Genomic DNA, 13,242 nt, shown 5'->3' with positions numbered 1-13,242 from the left:
ATTTATATATATTTTATATAAAAAAAAATTATCTATTGGAAAATTTGGTAGAATTGCCCAAGATGGGGGAGAATTATCTAGACATGCTGCTAAGCTACATCAGAAGTATCCCTTTGAAATTTTGATTATTTTATCATTTCATTTATGCCATTTCTTTGTCTTTTCCTTCTATTACCATTTAATTTTACTTTTTTTCTTTCTTTCTTTTTGTCCTTTATATACCATATATTAAGATTAATTACATTATTATTAAAGATTATTACTATTATTATTATTATTTATGATATTAGTATTACAATATTCATATTGTTATTAATATTATTCTTATTAATATTGAATCTATTATTGTTATAATTATTATTAACAATAATTATATACTATAAATTAAACAACCTAAAAGATAGTTTTCCTTTTCTTCTTTTCTTAATTCTTTGAGACTTCTAGTATAAACCAATATTCAAAAATAACTAAAATATTAAAACTATTAATGAAGTTCTAATATTTTACAAAATATAATTTAAAATTAAAATTAATTTGATAAGATACATTATTAATATAACTTTTAATCATTTTAATTATTTAAATAAACTAATATCAATACAATTATTTTAAAATAATTTTACTAGAAAATTTGATAAATATTATTATAGTTTTAAATTAGAGTTTTAATATAGAGTTTTTAATAAATTTAAATTTTTTGAAATTAATAATACCATTTGAAGTCAAATGATAAGAATTTTAAGAATTTTGAGACACATTAGAAATTGTTATTTATTTATGTTTTTACGTTGATCACGACACCTAATCTAATTATGAATTAGAGTCCTAGCGTCACGATGATTAATTTTTTATAAATATAGATTTTTTATTACATTGAAAAAAAAAGTATCATTTTTCAAAAAAAATATTTCATAAATATAAATATAATATCTTTTAATTTTTAAATATTGAAATATAATATGTTTTTAATAAAATAATAATTTTATTTTCATATTAATATTATTTTAGGGTTTATCCACGCCACTACTTTTGATAAACATATATCAATTTTTCAATAAAATGAGTGTAATGGACAAAAAATTCCTCAAGCACAAAGTCCTAATGGGAAGAAGAATTCCACATGATGTGACTTTTTGATAAACAAAATTTCCATTGAATCTGTTTGGAAGTTTTTCAAAAATAATTTTCACAACATAATTTTGAGAATTGTTGAAAACAATTATACATACAATGTAGAGTGTTGCTAAAAACACTCTATAAAAACGAATTGGGATGAAAAACTTTAAATATTATATTATTTAATTTAACTAAAAAATTATTTCAATGAAAGTTTCCTTTATAGAATGAAAATTTTAAATATGACTTTCGTATAATTTAATTAAAAAATGATACAAAAAATGTCATTGTATATCTTCATTAACACTTAACAAGGTTTAGTATAGTCTAATAAGAAAATGTATTACCTTAAAATTATAGGTAATTTTCCCTTTAGAAGAATATTAACCTAAATTATTTTTTTCTCCAATAAGCTAACTTTTGGATTAAATTTATTTTTATATTTGAAATTACTTATTGATTGTCAATAATAACTATTCGATTTAAGAAATCATATTAATTCATTAAATTTTTAACATCATTATTTTGGTCACTAATATGAAGGTAAAATGAAAATTTTCATAAATAGGAATTATTATTATTTTGCGTTTTTTAAAGCACAAAAAAAAAAAAAAAAAAAAAAAAAACAAGAGTATTCAAATGGCACCTACACTTGTGTTGACTTCATATTAAAATTATATCATCCATTCATTTTTCCAAAAATATATTGGAAAATAATAAATTAATGGGACCCTTTGTGCCTTATAGAAAAATTGGTAACAACATGGAGGAAGCCACGTGGGAAAACAACTCCCAACAAGTCTTTTACATAGATAAGAAGAATACAAATACCATACCATAAAAAATGAATACTTCAATTTTTTGAATATTCAATTTATAAATATATTTTTTTTAAATAATACCACATGGTATTTTTGGATAAAATAATTAGCAAAAAGGAAAAATAAAAACAAGGCAGATGGATAATATTATATATATGAGTGCTTGGTGCTATGTGAATCCGCAAAAAAACCCAGTGTTACTTGCAAGACTGCCTCCTTTGAATGACTATGGCTATGCGTTCCTTTGAATGCCTCCTTTTTAGCTTTCTTGTGCTTGTGGTGGTATGTGCCAAAGTTGGGCTTGGAACCACTGTGGGGTGCGTAGAGAGGGAGAGACAAGCTCTGCTTCGCTTCAAACATGGCCTTGTGGATGACTATGGCATTTTGTCTTCTTGGGACACAAGAGATTGTTGCCAATGGAGAGGAGTCCAGTGTAGCAACCAGTCAGGTCACATCATCATGCTTCATCTTCCTGCACCGCCAACTGAATTTAAGGATGAGTACAAGTCTCTAAGAGGTGAGATAAGTCCTTCACTGCTTGAGTTGGAGCACTTGACTCATTTGGATCTCAGCTGTAATGATTTTGAAGGGAGTCCCATACCTCCATTCGTTGCTTCTCTCTCCAAAATCCAATACCTCAATCTCTCTTATGCCAATTTCACTGGACGTCTTCCCAGCCAACTTGGAAATCTTTCCAACTTGCTTTCCCTTGATCTTAGCTTTAATGATTTTGAAGGGAGGCCCATACCTCCATTCCTTGCTTCTCTCACCAAAATCCAATACCTCAGTCTTTCTGATGTCAATTTCATTGGACGTCTTTCCAGCCAACTCGGAAATCTTTCCAACTTGCTTTCCCTTGATCTGAGCTCTAATGATTTTGAAGGGAGACCCATACCTCCATTCCTTGCTTCTTTCCCCAAAATCCAACACCTTATTCTCTCTGATGCCAATTTCACTGGACGTCTTCCCAGCCATTTCGGAAATCTTTCCAACTTGCTTTCCCTTGATCTCAGCTATAATTATGATTTGAATTGTGGAAATCTTGAGTGGCTTTCTCATCTTTCGTCTTTAAGACACCTTGACCTTTATTCTGTTAACCTTAGTAAAGCCATCCACTGGTCACAAGCAATTAATAAACTCTCTTCTCTCATTCACTTAAATTTAGGATTCTGTAGCCTCCCACCCCTCACTACTCCGTCTCTTTCCCCTGTTTATTCATTTGCCCCTCTTGCTTTCCTTTATCTCTTTGGCAATGATTTTGATTCTTCAATATACCCATGGTTGTTCAACTTTACCACTACCCTTGTTCATCTTGATCTCTCTTGGAATGCTCATTTAAATGGTTCGATTCCAGACGCAATTGGGACCATGGTTTCTCTTACATATCTGGATATGCATGGGAATCAACTACAGGGTTCAATTCCAGAGGCATTTGGGAACATGACTTCCCTTGAATATCTTGATATGTCTAGGAATCAGCTACAAGGTTCAATTCCAGAGGCATTTGGGAACATGACTTCCCTTGAACATCTTGATATGTATAGGAATCAGCTACAAGGTTCAATTCCAGAGGCATTTGGGAACATGTTTTCTCTTACAGATTTGGTTATGCGTGAGAATCAACTACAGGGTTCAATTCCAGAGGCATTTGGGAACATGACTTCCCTTGAATATCTTGATATGTCTAGGAATCAGCTACAAGGTTCAATTCCAGAGGCATTTGGGAACATGACTTCCCTTGAATATCTTGATATGTCTAGGAATCATCTACAAGGTTCAATTCCAGAGGCATTTGGGAACATGACTTCCCTTGAATATCTTGATATGTCCGGGAATCAGCTACAAGGTTCAATTCCAGAGGCAGTTGGGAACATGACTTCCCTTGAAGTCCTCTATCTCGATGCGAATAAACTTGAAGGTGAGATTCGAAAATCCTTGAGCAATTTATGTCGTTTACAACAATTAGATACTCTGTCTCTATCTGATAACCAGTTGAGAGGATCGATTCCTAATCTCACTGGATTTTCATCCTTGAGATCGTTATTGCTTGGTTATAATCAGTTAAATGGAACATTGCCTACAAGTATTGGACACCTTACCAAACTTGAAGTGTTGCGTATTGATTCAAATTCATTGCAAGGCAACATCTCTGAGGCTCATCTCCTTCATCTATCCCAGTTGTTCTATTTGGACTTATCCTCCAACTCTCTCACTTTCAACATGAGCTTGGAGTGGGTTCCTCCTTTTCAACTGACTTATCTACAGTTAGCCTCCTGCCAATTGGGACCTCGTTTTCCTAGTTGGCTTCAAACTCAAAAGCAGTTGAATGACCTTGATATCTCTAATTCTAGCATTTCAGATGTCATCCCAGATTGGTTTTGGAATTTAACTTCCCTTATTTATCACTTTAATATTTCCAACAATCAGATCACAGGGACCTTACCCAATTTATCATCCAAATTTGATCAAAATGTTTACATAGATATGAGCTCAAATTATTTGGAGGGTTCAATATCTGAACTTCCTTCTGTCTTGGGACTGTTGGATCTCTCCAATAACAAGTTTTCAGGCTCCATTGCTTTATTGTGTACCATTGCTAATACATATTTGGTCCGTCTTGACCTCTCAAATAACTCATTATCGGGAGAGCTACCCAATTGTTGGCCACAATGGAAGAGGTTGACAGTTCTGAATTTGGAAAATAATCAATTTTCTGGGAAAATTCCAGAATCATTTGGCTCCTTGCAATTGATTCATACACTGCATTTATGCAACAACAATTTGATCGGAGAATTGCCTTCATCTTTAAAGAAGTGCAAAAGTTTGAGCTTTATTGATTTGGCAAAAAATAGGTTATCCGGAAAAATACCCCCATGGATAGGAGGAAACCTTCCAAATCTGATGGTTCTGAACCTACAATCTAATAAATTCAGTGGAAGTATATGTTCAGAACTATGTCAATTGAAAAAAATTCAACTATTGGACCTCTCTAGCAACAATTTGTCGGGTACTATACCAAGATGTCTTAACAATTTCACTGCCATGACTAAGAAAGGGAGTTTGACCATTACTTATAATTTTTCACTTGATAATTCATTTATGAGTTATCAACCTCGGTCCTATGTTGACAAGGAATTCGTTAAATGGAAAGGAAGAGAATTTGAGTTTAAGAATACTCTTGGACTAGTAAAGAGTATTGATCTTTCAAGCAACAAGCTAACGGGGGAGATTCCAAAAGAAGTAACTGATCTTCTAGAATTGGTTTCATTGAACTTTTCAAGAAACAATTTGACTGGATTAATCCCTATAACAATTGGTCAATTGAAATCATTAGACGTTCTTGATTTGTCTCAAAATAAGCTTATTGGTGAAATTCCATCTAGCCTTTCAGAAATAGATCGTTTGAGTACCTTAAACCTCTCTAACAACAACTTGTCTGGTATGATTCCACGAGGTACTCAACTTCAAAGCTTCAATACTTCTTCTTATGAGGGAAATCCTACACTTTGTGGACTACCTCTTTTGAAAAAGTGCCCAAGAGATAAAGCAGAAGGAGCTCCCAATGCTTATAGCTATGAAGACGGCATTCAACAAGATGGAAATGACATGTGGTTTTATGTTAGCATTGCTCTTGGATTCATTGTTGGATTTTGGGGAGTGTGTGGAACTCTACTACTCAACAATTCATGGAGATATGCATATTTTCGATTTTTGAATAAAATAAAAGATTGGCTCTATGTGACTACAACAATAAATATGGCTAGATTACGGAGGAGTCTTCAAAGTTAAATGGTACAACTCTCTCTCTCTCTCTCTCCCTCCATCCCTCCCTCCCTACCTACGTATCTTTCTCTCATTTGTAGGAAAACAATGTTAACTTATTCTTAAAGGGCAATGGTTGTAAAAGAAGAATAGGTCTTTACTAGAATTTTTCATATTACTTCTTTTATTTAATTAATTATTAACCTTTTATAATATATCGATAAGCTAGGATTTTTTATTGAAAAAATCTAGGAGATTTTAATATACTAATTAGTTCTAAAATTGACCTTTTGTTTTGTTTTAAATTTTCTCACAAAAATTGTCTCTTTGTAATGTTGAATGTAATTTCTTTAATTTTCTTCAGAGACATAGCAATATTTAAGGTATCATTCTAAGCAACAAACCAAAGAGTACTTGTCTAATTTTTAAAACAAGAATACTAATGTAAATTTTCTTTTCGTGCAACTAATTAAAGAGATTATTTCAAATTGATGAATATTGTCTTTTACTTTGTGTTTTAGGGATTCGACAGCCTTTCATCTCATATTTTAGCATGTTGTGGAGTATTATCAAATGTGGAACAAATGGATGCTCGAATCCCAATAACTCTGTCCTCTTAACTTGTCATCCTATGATTGACATTGGAGTGTAATAAGTTTCTTACTTTGTTTTGATGATTGCATATATGCTTAATATGCTTCTTTTATCTTTTGTTTAGAGATTGTGGGAATATCAACTTATTCTTCCTTATATATAATGTTTTTTTATGTTTTAGAACTCATTCATTATCTTGATTTATGCTTTAGAACTCATTCATTATCTTGATTTTCTTCCATAGAACAATATTATAGAAAGATCTTAAGGAATATTGGTTTAAAATATTTTAATTTAAAACATTTCTCTCCAAAACTAATTGATTTTATTCATGAAAATTAAAACAAAATAAAAGACAACACTATTTTGTGTGTGTGTATATATATATAATCATAATTCTCTCTATTTCTCTTTCTTTCTTTAAAAAGATAATGAAGTCTTATAAATGTGAAACTCGTTTTTCTTGCTCTCCAAAGCTTTCTCATAGGAAGCTATTTCTCATATATATGATCGAATATGAATCTCTTGTTCTTATCAATTTTGTTGATTCTAGGTTAGCTCACACTTCTTCTTGCTCATTGGTTTTATAGGATCTCAATTTGTATAATATAAAGTAGGTGAAGAATATATTATATTTATAATTTATAAATAATATCAAATGTTTAATTTACATATTAGATATTACACTAAATATTTAAAATAGTGTGATTCCCCATCAATCAAATATTACTCTCCTAATTCACTTGTTTTATTTTTATAAAATTCTTATCTATCAAGGTATGTATTAAATACATTCTATACAAGAAACTAAAATAAATAGAGAACACCCAGGATTTATAATGGTTCACTTTCAATATGAGAGCTATGTCTGATAAACAAAGAAACTTTGCCACTATAGATTTTTCCACTATAAAAGAAAAATTACAAGGTGTATCCCCCTCATAATCCTTTATAGAATGTGAAAAATAACCAAAGCATATTGATTTGTGAATGCGGGGAAGAGTGTATGTCACACCCTAAGCTCTAAAATTATGATTTAATATAAAAATCTAAGTTCAATCCACAATTTCAACACCTAAGGTGTGAATTATAAGGCAAATAATATGATAAGTGTATTATTGTTATCCTAATAATTTATTTCATATTCAAGAATTTTGGTCTTGAGGTATAGGTACCAATCAATTTTTATTTTTTTACTGTCATTATTTGTTTGTATCCAAATAGTTATCATATTAATCGTTATTTTACAAGTTTCCAAATAAAATTTTCTTTCATTTAAGTGTTTAGATGGCATGGTCTAGTGAAGTGTTTTCATATATTGCATATATGTTGTCTTAACTACACAAAAGAAATAGAAGTTTAAGATAAAAAGTGGTGGATTTTTTTGCTTTCATGTTGATGGTACTCAAAATATTTTTTCAAGATTTTTATCCTTGATAATTTTACTTGAGTGAACTTTCCATCAAAGAAAATTTAGAAAAATTGTCAATTTATAACTAAAATTGAAAAATTAGATTTAGATTGGGGGGAAAGGAGGAGAGTGGAGAAAGATGTATTCTTTTATTTACACTGTAAACTTAGAATAAATGGAGATATAAATGAGGACATTTACTTAAATGTTTACAATATAAATAAAATGTTGAGTTGTGCTAGAGTTAAGGTAGCTAGCTAAATTGAGGTAGATAAGCCGAGAGGTGCACAAGTTGAGATAGAGGTGTTAAGGTTACAATTATACTGAGGTTTCAAAGTTAAATTAGCTAAATTTATATAGCAGAGTTGAGTAGCACGCCACTTAAGTTGTGCACCTATGGTTTTAAAACAAATTTTCATACCACTACTTAAGTTATGCCCTTTACCTTTTAAACAAATGTTACATACCACTGCTTAAGTTGCACATCTTACCTTTTAACTTAATCCTATGCACCTCCACTTAATTTGCACACCTCGCCCTTTAAACAAATCCTACACACCTCTTTCTCCTTTAAAGTATTTCCACACACCTCATAGCAAGCTTTTTACGCACCTTTGGTTTAAATTCTTGCACACCTCAATTTGGTGCACCTACTACTTGTTTAGTAAAGACCTATTTAGGGCTTAGAGAGGTGTTAAAGTACCTTTCCAATAAGTAACCTAACCCTCAGACTTGACTCCATTTTTCTCAAAAATGTTTTCCTTCGAAATGAGTCACTTTAAGGTTTTATTTTTTATTTTCTTTTCCATTAAAAAAATGGTGACTCTTGCTTTTCTAAAATCAATTTTTTATAATAAAAAGTGAGTCTCGTCGTTGAATAGGGATGTACATGAAAAATAAGGGTCCACAAAGAAATATTGATCCCTCATCTTGAAATTCTTCAATAAAGTTTTAGTGTTCTTTCATTTACTATTATTTTCCATTCTATTTTCTTGGAAACCAAACATGGGTTGCAAGGAGAAATCCTCCACCACATTTGGTTGATTTTATGAGTTCCAGATATGTTAACATGAAAGTGAAAAATCCAAAGGAGTGGCCAGAAAAAACAATGCATTGAATGGTTTGATTATTCTTTCAAGTTTGAATTGGTAACTGTGAAACCAAGGTTTGGTTAATCTTGATTTTGATGATAACAAAACAAGGTTTAGAACTAATGATCATATTTCAAGTGTGATTAGGCAAGATGATTTCCAAAGTGGCAATCACAAAGACAAATCAAGCCAAGGAGAAATCATGAAGAAGAAGACCACCTCAAAGAGAAGAGTTTTTCAATAGCAAACCTTCATAAGATCTCTTTGTAAGGTTGTTGGTGTACTAGGACTTTCATGCATTTCATTCTTTATTTATGCACCAAAATCATCCAAGAGTAATATTGTTTTAAATATCTTAAGAATTGGATGATTTCATGGTTTCAACTAAAACCTTGTGTTAAATTATTTTCAAACTTGTATTAAAAGGTTTTAAGTTGAAAAAGGTTAGGTGTTGAGCCAAAAAATGGCTCAACCGGTTCAACCGGTCGACCGATTGTGCTCGTCCAGTTGAGGGAGGCCAAAAAGTTTCTCTCTCTCCCAGTGGCCTTCTCTTCCCGGTCAAGGTTGAACCTTTACCGATTGAGGTCCGGTTGAGGTCCGATTGAGGCTCAACAGTCACTTTCCAAGCACTAAATGCTAACAGCTAGTCAATCGGTCGACCCCTAGCTCGACCGGTTGAACCCCCAACGGCTAGTTTAGTTTTTTTCTTCTATAAAAAGGCTTCAATCTTCATTGTTTCATAAATTTAACCTTCCAAATCATTCTTGATTATATTTGAGCCTTGGAAGAGTGTTTTTGAGTGCACCATTGTTTCATAACTTGCATATCTTTAGTGCACCATTCAATCCTAATTTTTCTTGTATCTTTGAGCCTAAAGTTCAATTACTAGGATTTTTGTGAGATCATTATTTGTATATCTTTGTGAGGAATTTTCTCAAGTGAGGGGTATCACTTGAGAGGTTGTTCAAGAGAGGGATATCTCTTGAAGAAGTGTAAAGGGTGCTTGGAGCCAAAAGTCCAAGAGGGTGAATTGGAACCATAATCCAATTGTAAAGAGATTGGAAGCTTGGTTGAAGCTTCGAGATAGTGGAACCCTCACTTGGTTAGGAGGTTGAGGAGAGTGGACGTAGGCAAAGAAGTGTTGAACCACTATAAACTCTCGTGTTTGCACTCTCTCTTCCCTAACTCTTTTAAATTATATGCAATTGTCTTTATTTTCTTTATTATATACTTGCATATAATTGTCTCTTATTTTTGCATAGTTTAAATTTGTGAAAAAGAGACCATCACCCTATTTATCCCCCCCCCCCCCCCCCCCCCTCCCTCTAGGGTGATTACCATAGTTTGGATTAGCCTCAAATTCCTAACAGTTACAATAAATCTTCTATGTTAGTCCACTTTAGATAAGGTATGGAGGATTCATATCAAGATATTAGTGATTCTTGAGAAGACCTTGATTACTAGTTATTATACTATGTTCATACTATTAACAAATCTAAGAATTGAATCCACAAGATGGATATAGGCTTTCTATTGAATAAAATTGAAACCAACATTAACTATCATATTTAATTGGTTTAAGAGATATGTGTTTCAAAAATAAAAATCTAAATTTTATATGTAATATTGTTTGTAGGATTTAATTTGATAACAGATTGACTTTGATCCTAAACTGTAAGTTTTATAATGCTCTTTCTCTAAGGATTCAACACTGGATTGTGAAACTTTCAAGGACATTTTACTTTATTTGATTTATTTCTTCGAATATGTTAAGAAATTTTTATCCATATTTTATCCTTATTCATTTAAATTAGGGTTTCATTAAATATGGAAAATAATTAATCCTTCTAACATAAAAACAATTGAACACATTAGAACTGACCCTAGAGGATGACAACTCAAAATACTACACAATCATAATAACACTATCTCTGGTTTTTCTTGGCTAGAGTTATCACTTATTTAGACTTTAGCATTTTAATTATAAAAGAAATTTATGGTCAGAAAGCTACTCTTAACCTACTTACACACCACTAAAGAAGTCTTACTTATGCATTGGTTTCTACCAACCAATACTATTAGCTCAAGGTTTAGTTAATCTAATATTTCAATATTAACTAAAATAGGTTTCGATTTAACATTATTAAGTGTAATAGCTAAGAATATTTCCTTGGAGCAATCAAGAAAAACCTATATGGAGCTAAGGAGGAAATCAGGGAGAAGGTTTATCAAGAATATCTTAAGGTTATTTTTATGTGGGGTACACTAAGGAATGCATATTATTTTGTTTAAAGTACCAAAATTCATCCAATTAAATTTAAACTTATCTTAAATCTTTTCAAAATTGGGTGAAGAATCCTTCTAAATAAAAATCACCATTTGATTAGCTATTCTTGATTAGAAAGTTTTCTTACATTAAAAGATAAATATGTCTTACTATTGATTTTTAAAAACCAAGCCTTTTTTAACTTAAAATAATATTCTATTTACAATGCTTTTTCGAAGAACTCATTATTTTATATAAAAAAAAATGAGATTGATTTTGTCAAGGATAAAAACTAATGTTTTGACATACATTTTATGATTAAAAATTATTTTTTAATCCTAAGTTATCAAATCTAACTAGTTTTAGCCGTTAAAGGTCACTTGTGCCTTAATTTCTTATATTTTTATATGGATGACTAACCAATTTAGGAGGATTTTCATAAAATAATTTGCAGAAAGCACCATTGAACCTATAACTCAACTAGTCAATCAACGTCTTTGCTGGTTGAGGTGAATAGCCTCAACGGTCACCTGTTACACTTGCCCACCACTAATGGCTAGTGCAACAGTCGACCACCTAAGTCAATTGATAGATGTAAATTGTGTCTACTCACTAGTTTACCTATGCAACTCCTATATAAAGGCTTACAACTTCATTTATTGTAGAGAGAATAGTCCAAACACTTGTTGAAAAATCCTTTGGGCCTCTAAAAGTAGTTTTGAGTGCAATTTGTTCTTGAACCAACTTTTTCATTTACTTCACCTCTAATCCTAATTTAACTTATATTCTTTGAGCTAAAAATTATAACTAGGAGGTTTATCTTTAAAAAATCGATATTTTGTGATGGTTTTCTCAAGTGTGAGATATTACTTAAGGATTATCAAGTATAGAACATCATTTGAGGGAAAAATTCAAGCATAAGGAATCACGAATTGGCCAAGTATGAGATATCACTTGGGTAGTTGTTTCAAGTGTGAGGATCACTTGAGCAACATTGTAGGGACCTATTGGAGCTAGTTAGTGTATTGTAAAGATTAAAGGATTCTTTGGTTTAAAGGATCCTTGGTATATTGGAACTTCAACCTTGGGATTGAAGTAAGAGGAGAGTAGACAAAGATTAAGTTGTGTCAAACCACTTTAAACCATTATTTACATTTCTCTCCATTATTTACTTGCAATTGTACTTTGAATATATGTAAAGTGGCAATGTTCTAGATTATTTTTTATATTGATTTTATTTTCCTTCCATTTTATCTCTAAGAATTAAATAAGGGAAAATAAATTCTTTGATAAACATTGTTTTTTTTCCCACAACTTTTCCATGCACAGTCAAACATGAGAAAAAATTTATGTTTCTCAACTTAGTTTTTTCTTTCCTTCTGTTTTTTCTCCCTGTTTTCTTTTCTTAACATTTTCCATGAACCAAACATAGTCAAAGAAAAATAAACAAATGTAATGAAGAGAATGAGCATAATTTCCATTTGTTTCATCAATTGGTAATCATGTAAACGCGTCCACAAAGGAAATAGTAAAACAGTAGCATATAAAAGTGATGACATGAACTTGTAATGTTTATTCATATTAAAGAAAGACAATGGTAGTTTGCTAGTTTTTTTATTGTTGAAATTTGTTGAATTGTAAGTTTGTTATCCTAGTTAGAGTTTCGTTAAGTTTTTATTTCTTTTAATTTTTAAATTAAATTCTTTTCTACTTTATTTATATAGCAACAATAATAGCACAAAAGCATACATCAATATCAATACCCAACCAAATCTAACAACTAGCAAGCTCACAAATTCTAAATTAGTATGACCCTCTTTTAACATTTCTAGCCTTAGATCAAAAGGGTCCACCTTAATTTTTACTCACATGCATGCATAGATTTACATGTAACATATAAATTATGCTTTCATTAGTGATTTGCAATAAGAAACACAAATAACAAGATATATAACCTAATTAGAAATGAAAAAAAAAAAAATTATGCATCAAACTATGAATATTTTCAAACATCATACTTATAATTTTTTCCATCATGAAAACTTGTCACTTTTTGGTATATCAGGCCACTTCTACATGTGAAACGATGCACAATTTCTAACAAGAGTTCATATCTCTTATTCATTCTACTACTATAAACATTAGTTAGAGAATTAATTTTTTGTCTAATGTCAACCCCAC

The 13,242-nt window shown here is 31.0% G+C and overlaps 2 protein-coding genes across 5 annotated transcripts in view; both read left to right on the top strand.

The window, feature by feature from the left end:
- The window catches only part of LOC117933528, an 81,356-nt gene that overhangs the window by 33,596 nt on the left and 34,518 nt on the right, over window positions 1–13,242 (top strand). The window lies entirely within an intron of this gene.
- On the top strand, window positions 2,122–6,451 carry LOC117933526 (receptor-like protein EIX1). 2 transcript variants are annotated; one of them, XM_034854914.1, is made up of 3 exons: window positions 2,122–3,567; window positions 3,712–5,729; window positions 6,221–6,451. In XM_034854914.1, exons 1-2 carry the CDS (start codon window positions 2,160–2,162, stop codon window positions 5,724–5,726), a joined length of 3,423 nt encoding a protein of 1,140 aa, XP_034710805.1. In that variant the 5' UTR covers window positions 2,122–2,159; the 3' UTR covers window positions 5,727–5,729; window positions 6,221–6,451. The 2 variants fall into 2 exon arrangements, with proteins under 2 accessions (XP_034710805.1, XP_034710804.1); XM_034854913.1 differs by having other exon boundaries at window positions 2,122–5,729.

The sequence above is a fragment of the Vitis riparia genome, chromosome 16 (genome assembly GCF_004353265.1).
Source record: "Vitis riparia cultivar Riparia Gloire de Montpellier isolate 1030 chromosome 16, EGFV_Vit.rip_1.0, whole genome shotgun sequence".
Classification (NCBI taxonomy): Eukaryota; Viridiplantae; Streptophyta; class Magnoliopsida; order Vitales; family Vitaceae; genus Vitis; species Vitis riparia.
The sequence above is the reverse complement of the archived record's forward strand: the minus strand, read 5'-3'. Positions and strand labels throughout refer to the sequence as shown.

Coding starts and splice junctions, on each gene's coding strand:
- LOC117933526 (XM_034854913.1), top strand. CDS start 2,160: ATGACTATGGCTATGCGTTCCTTTGAATGCCTCCTTTTTAGCTTTCTT.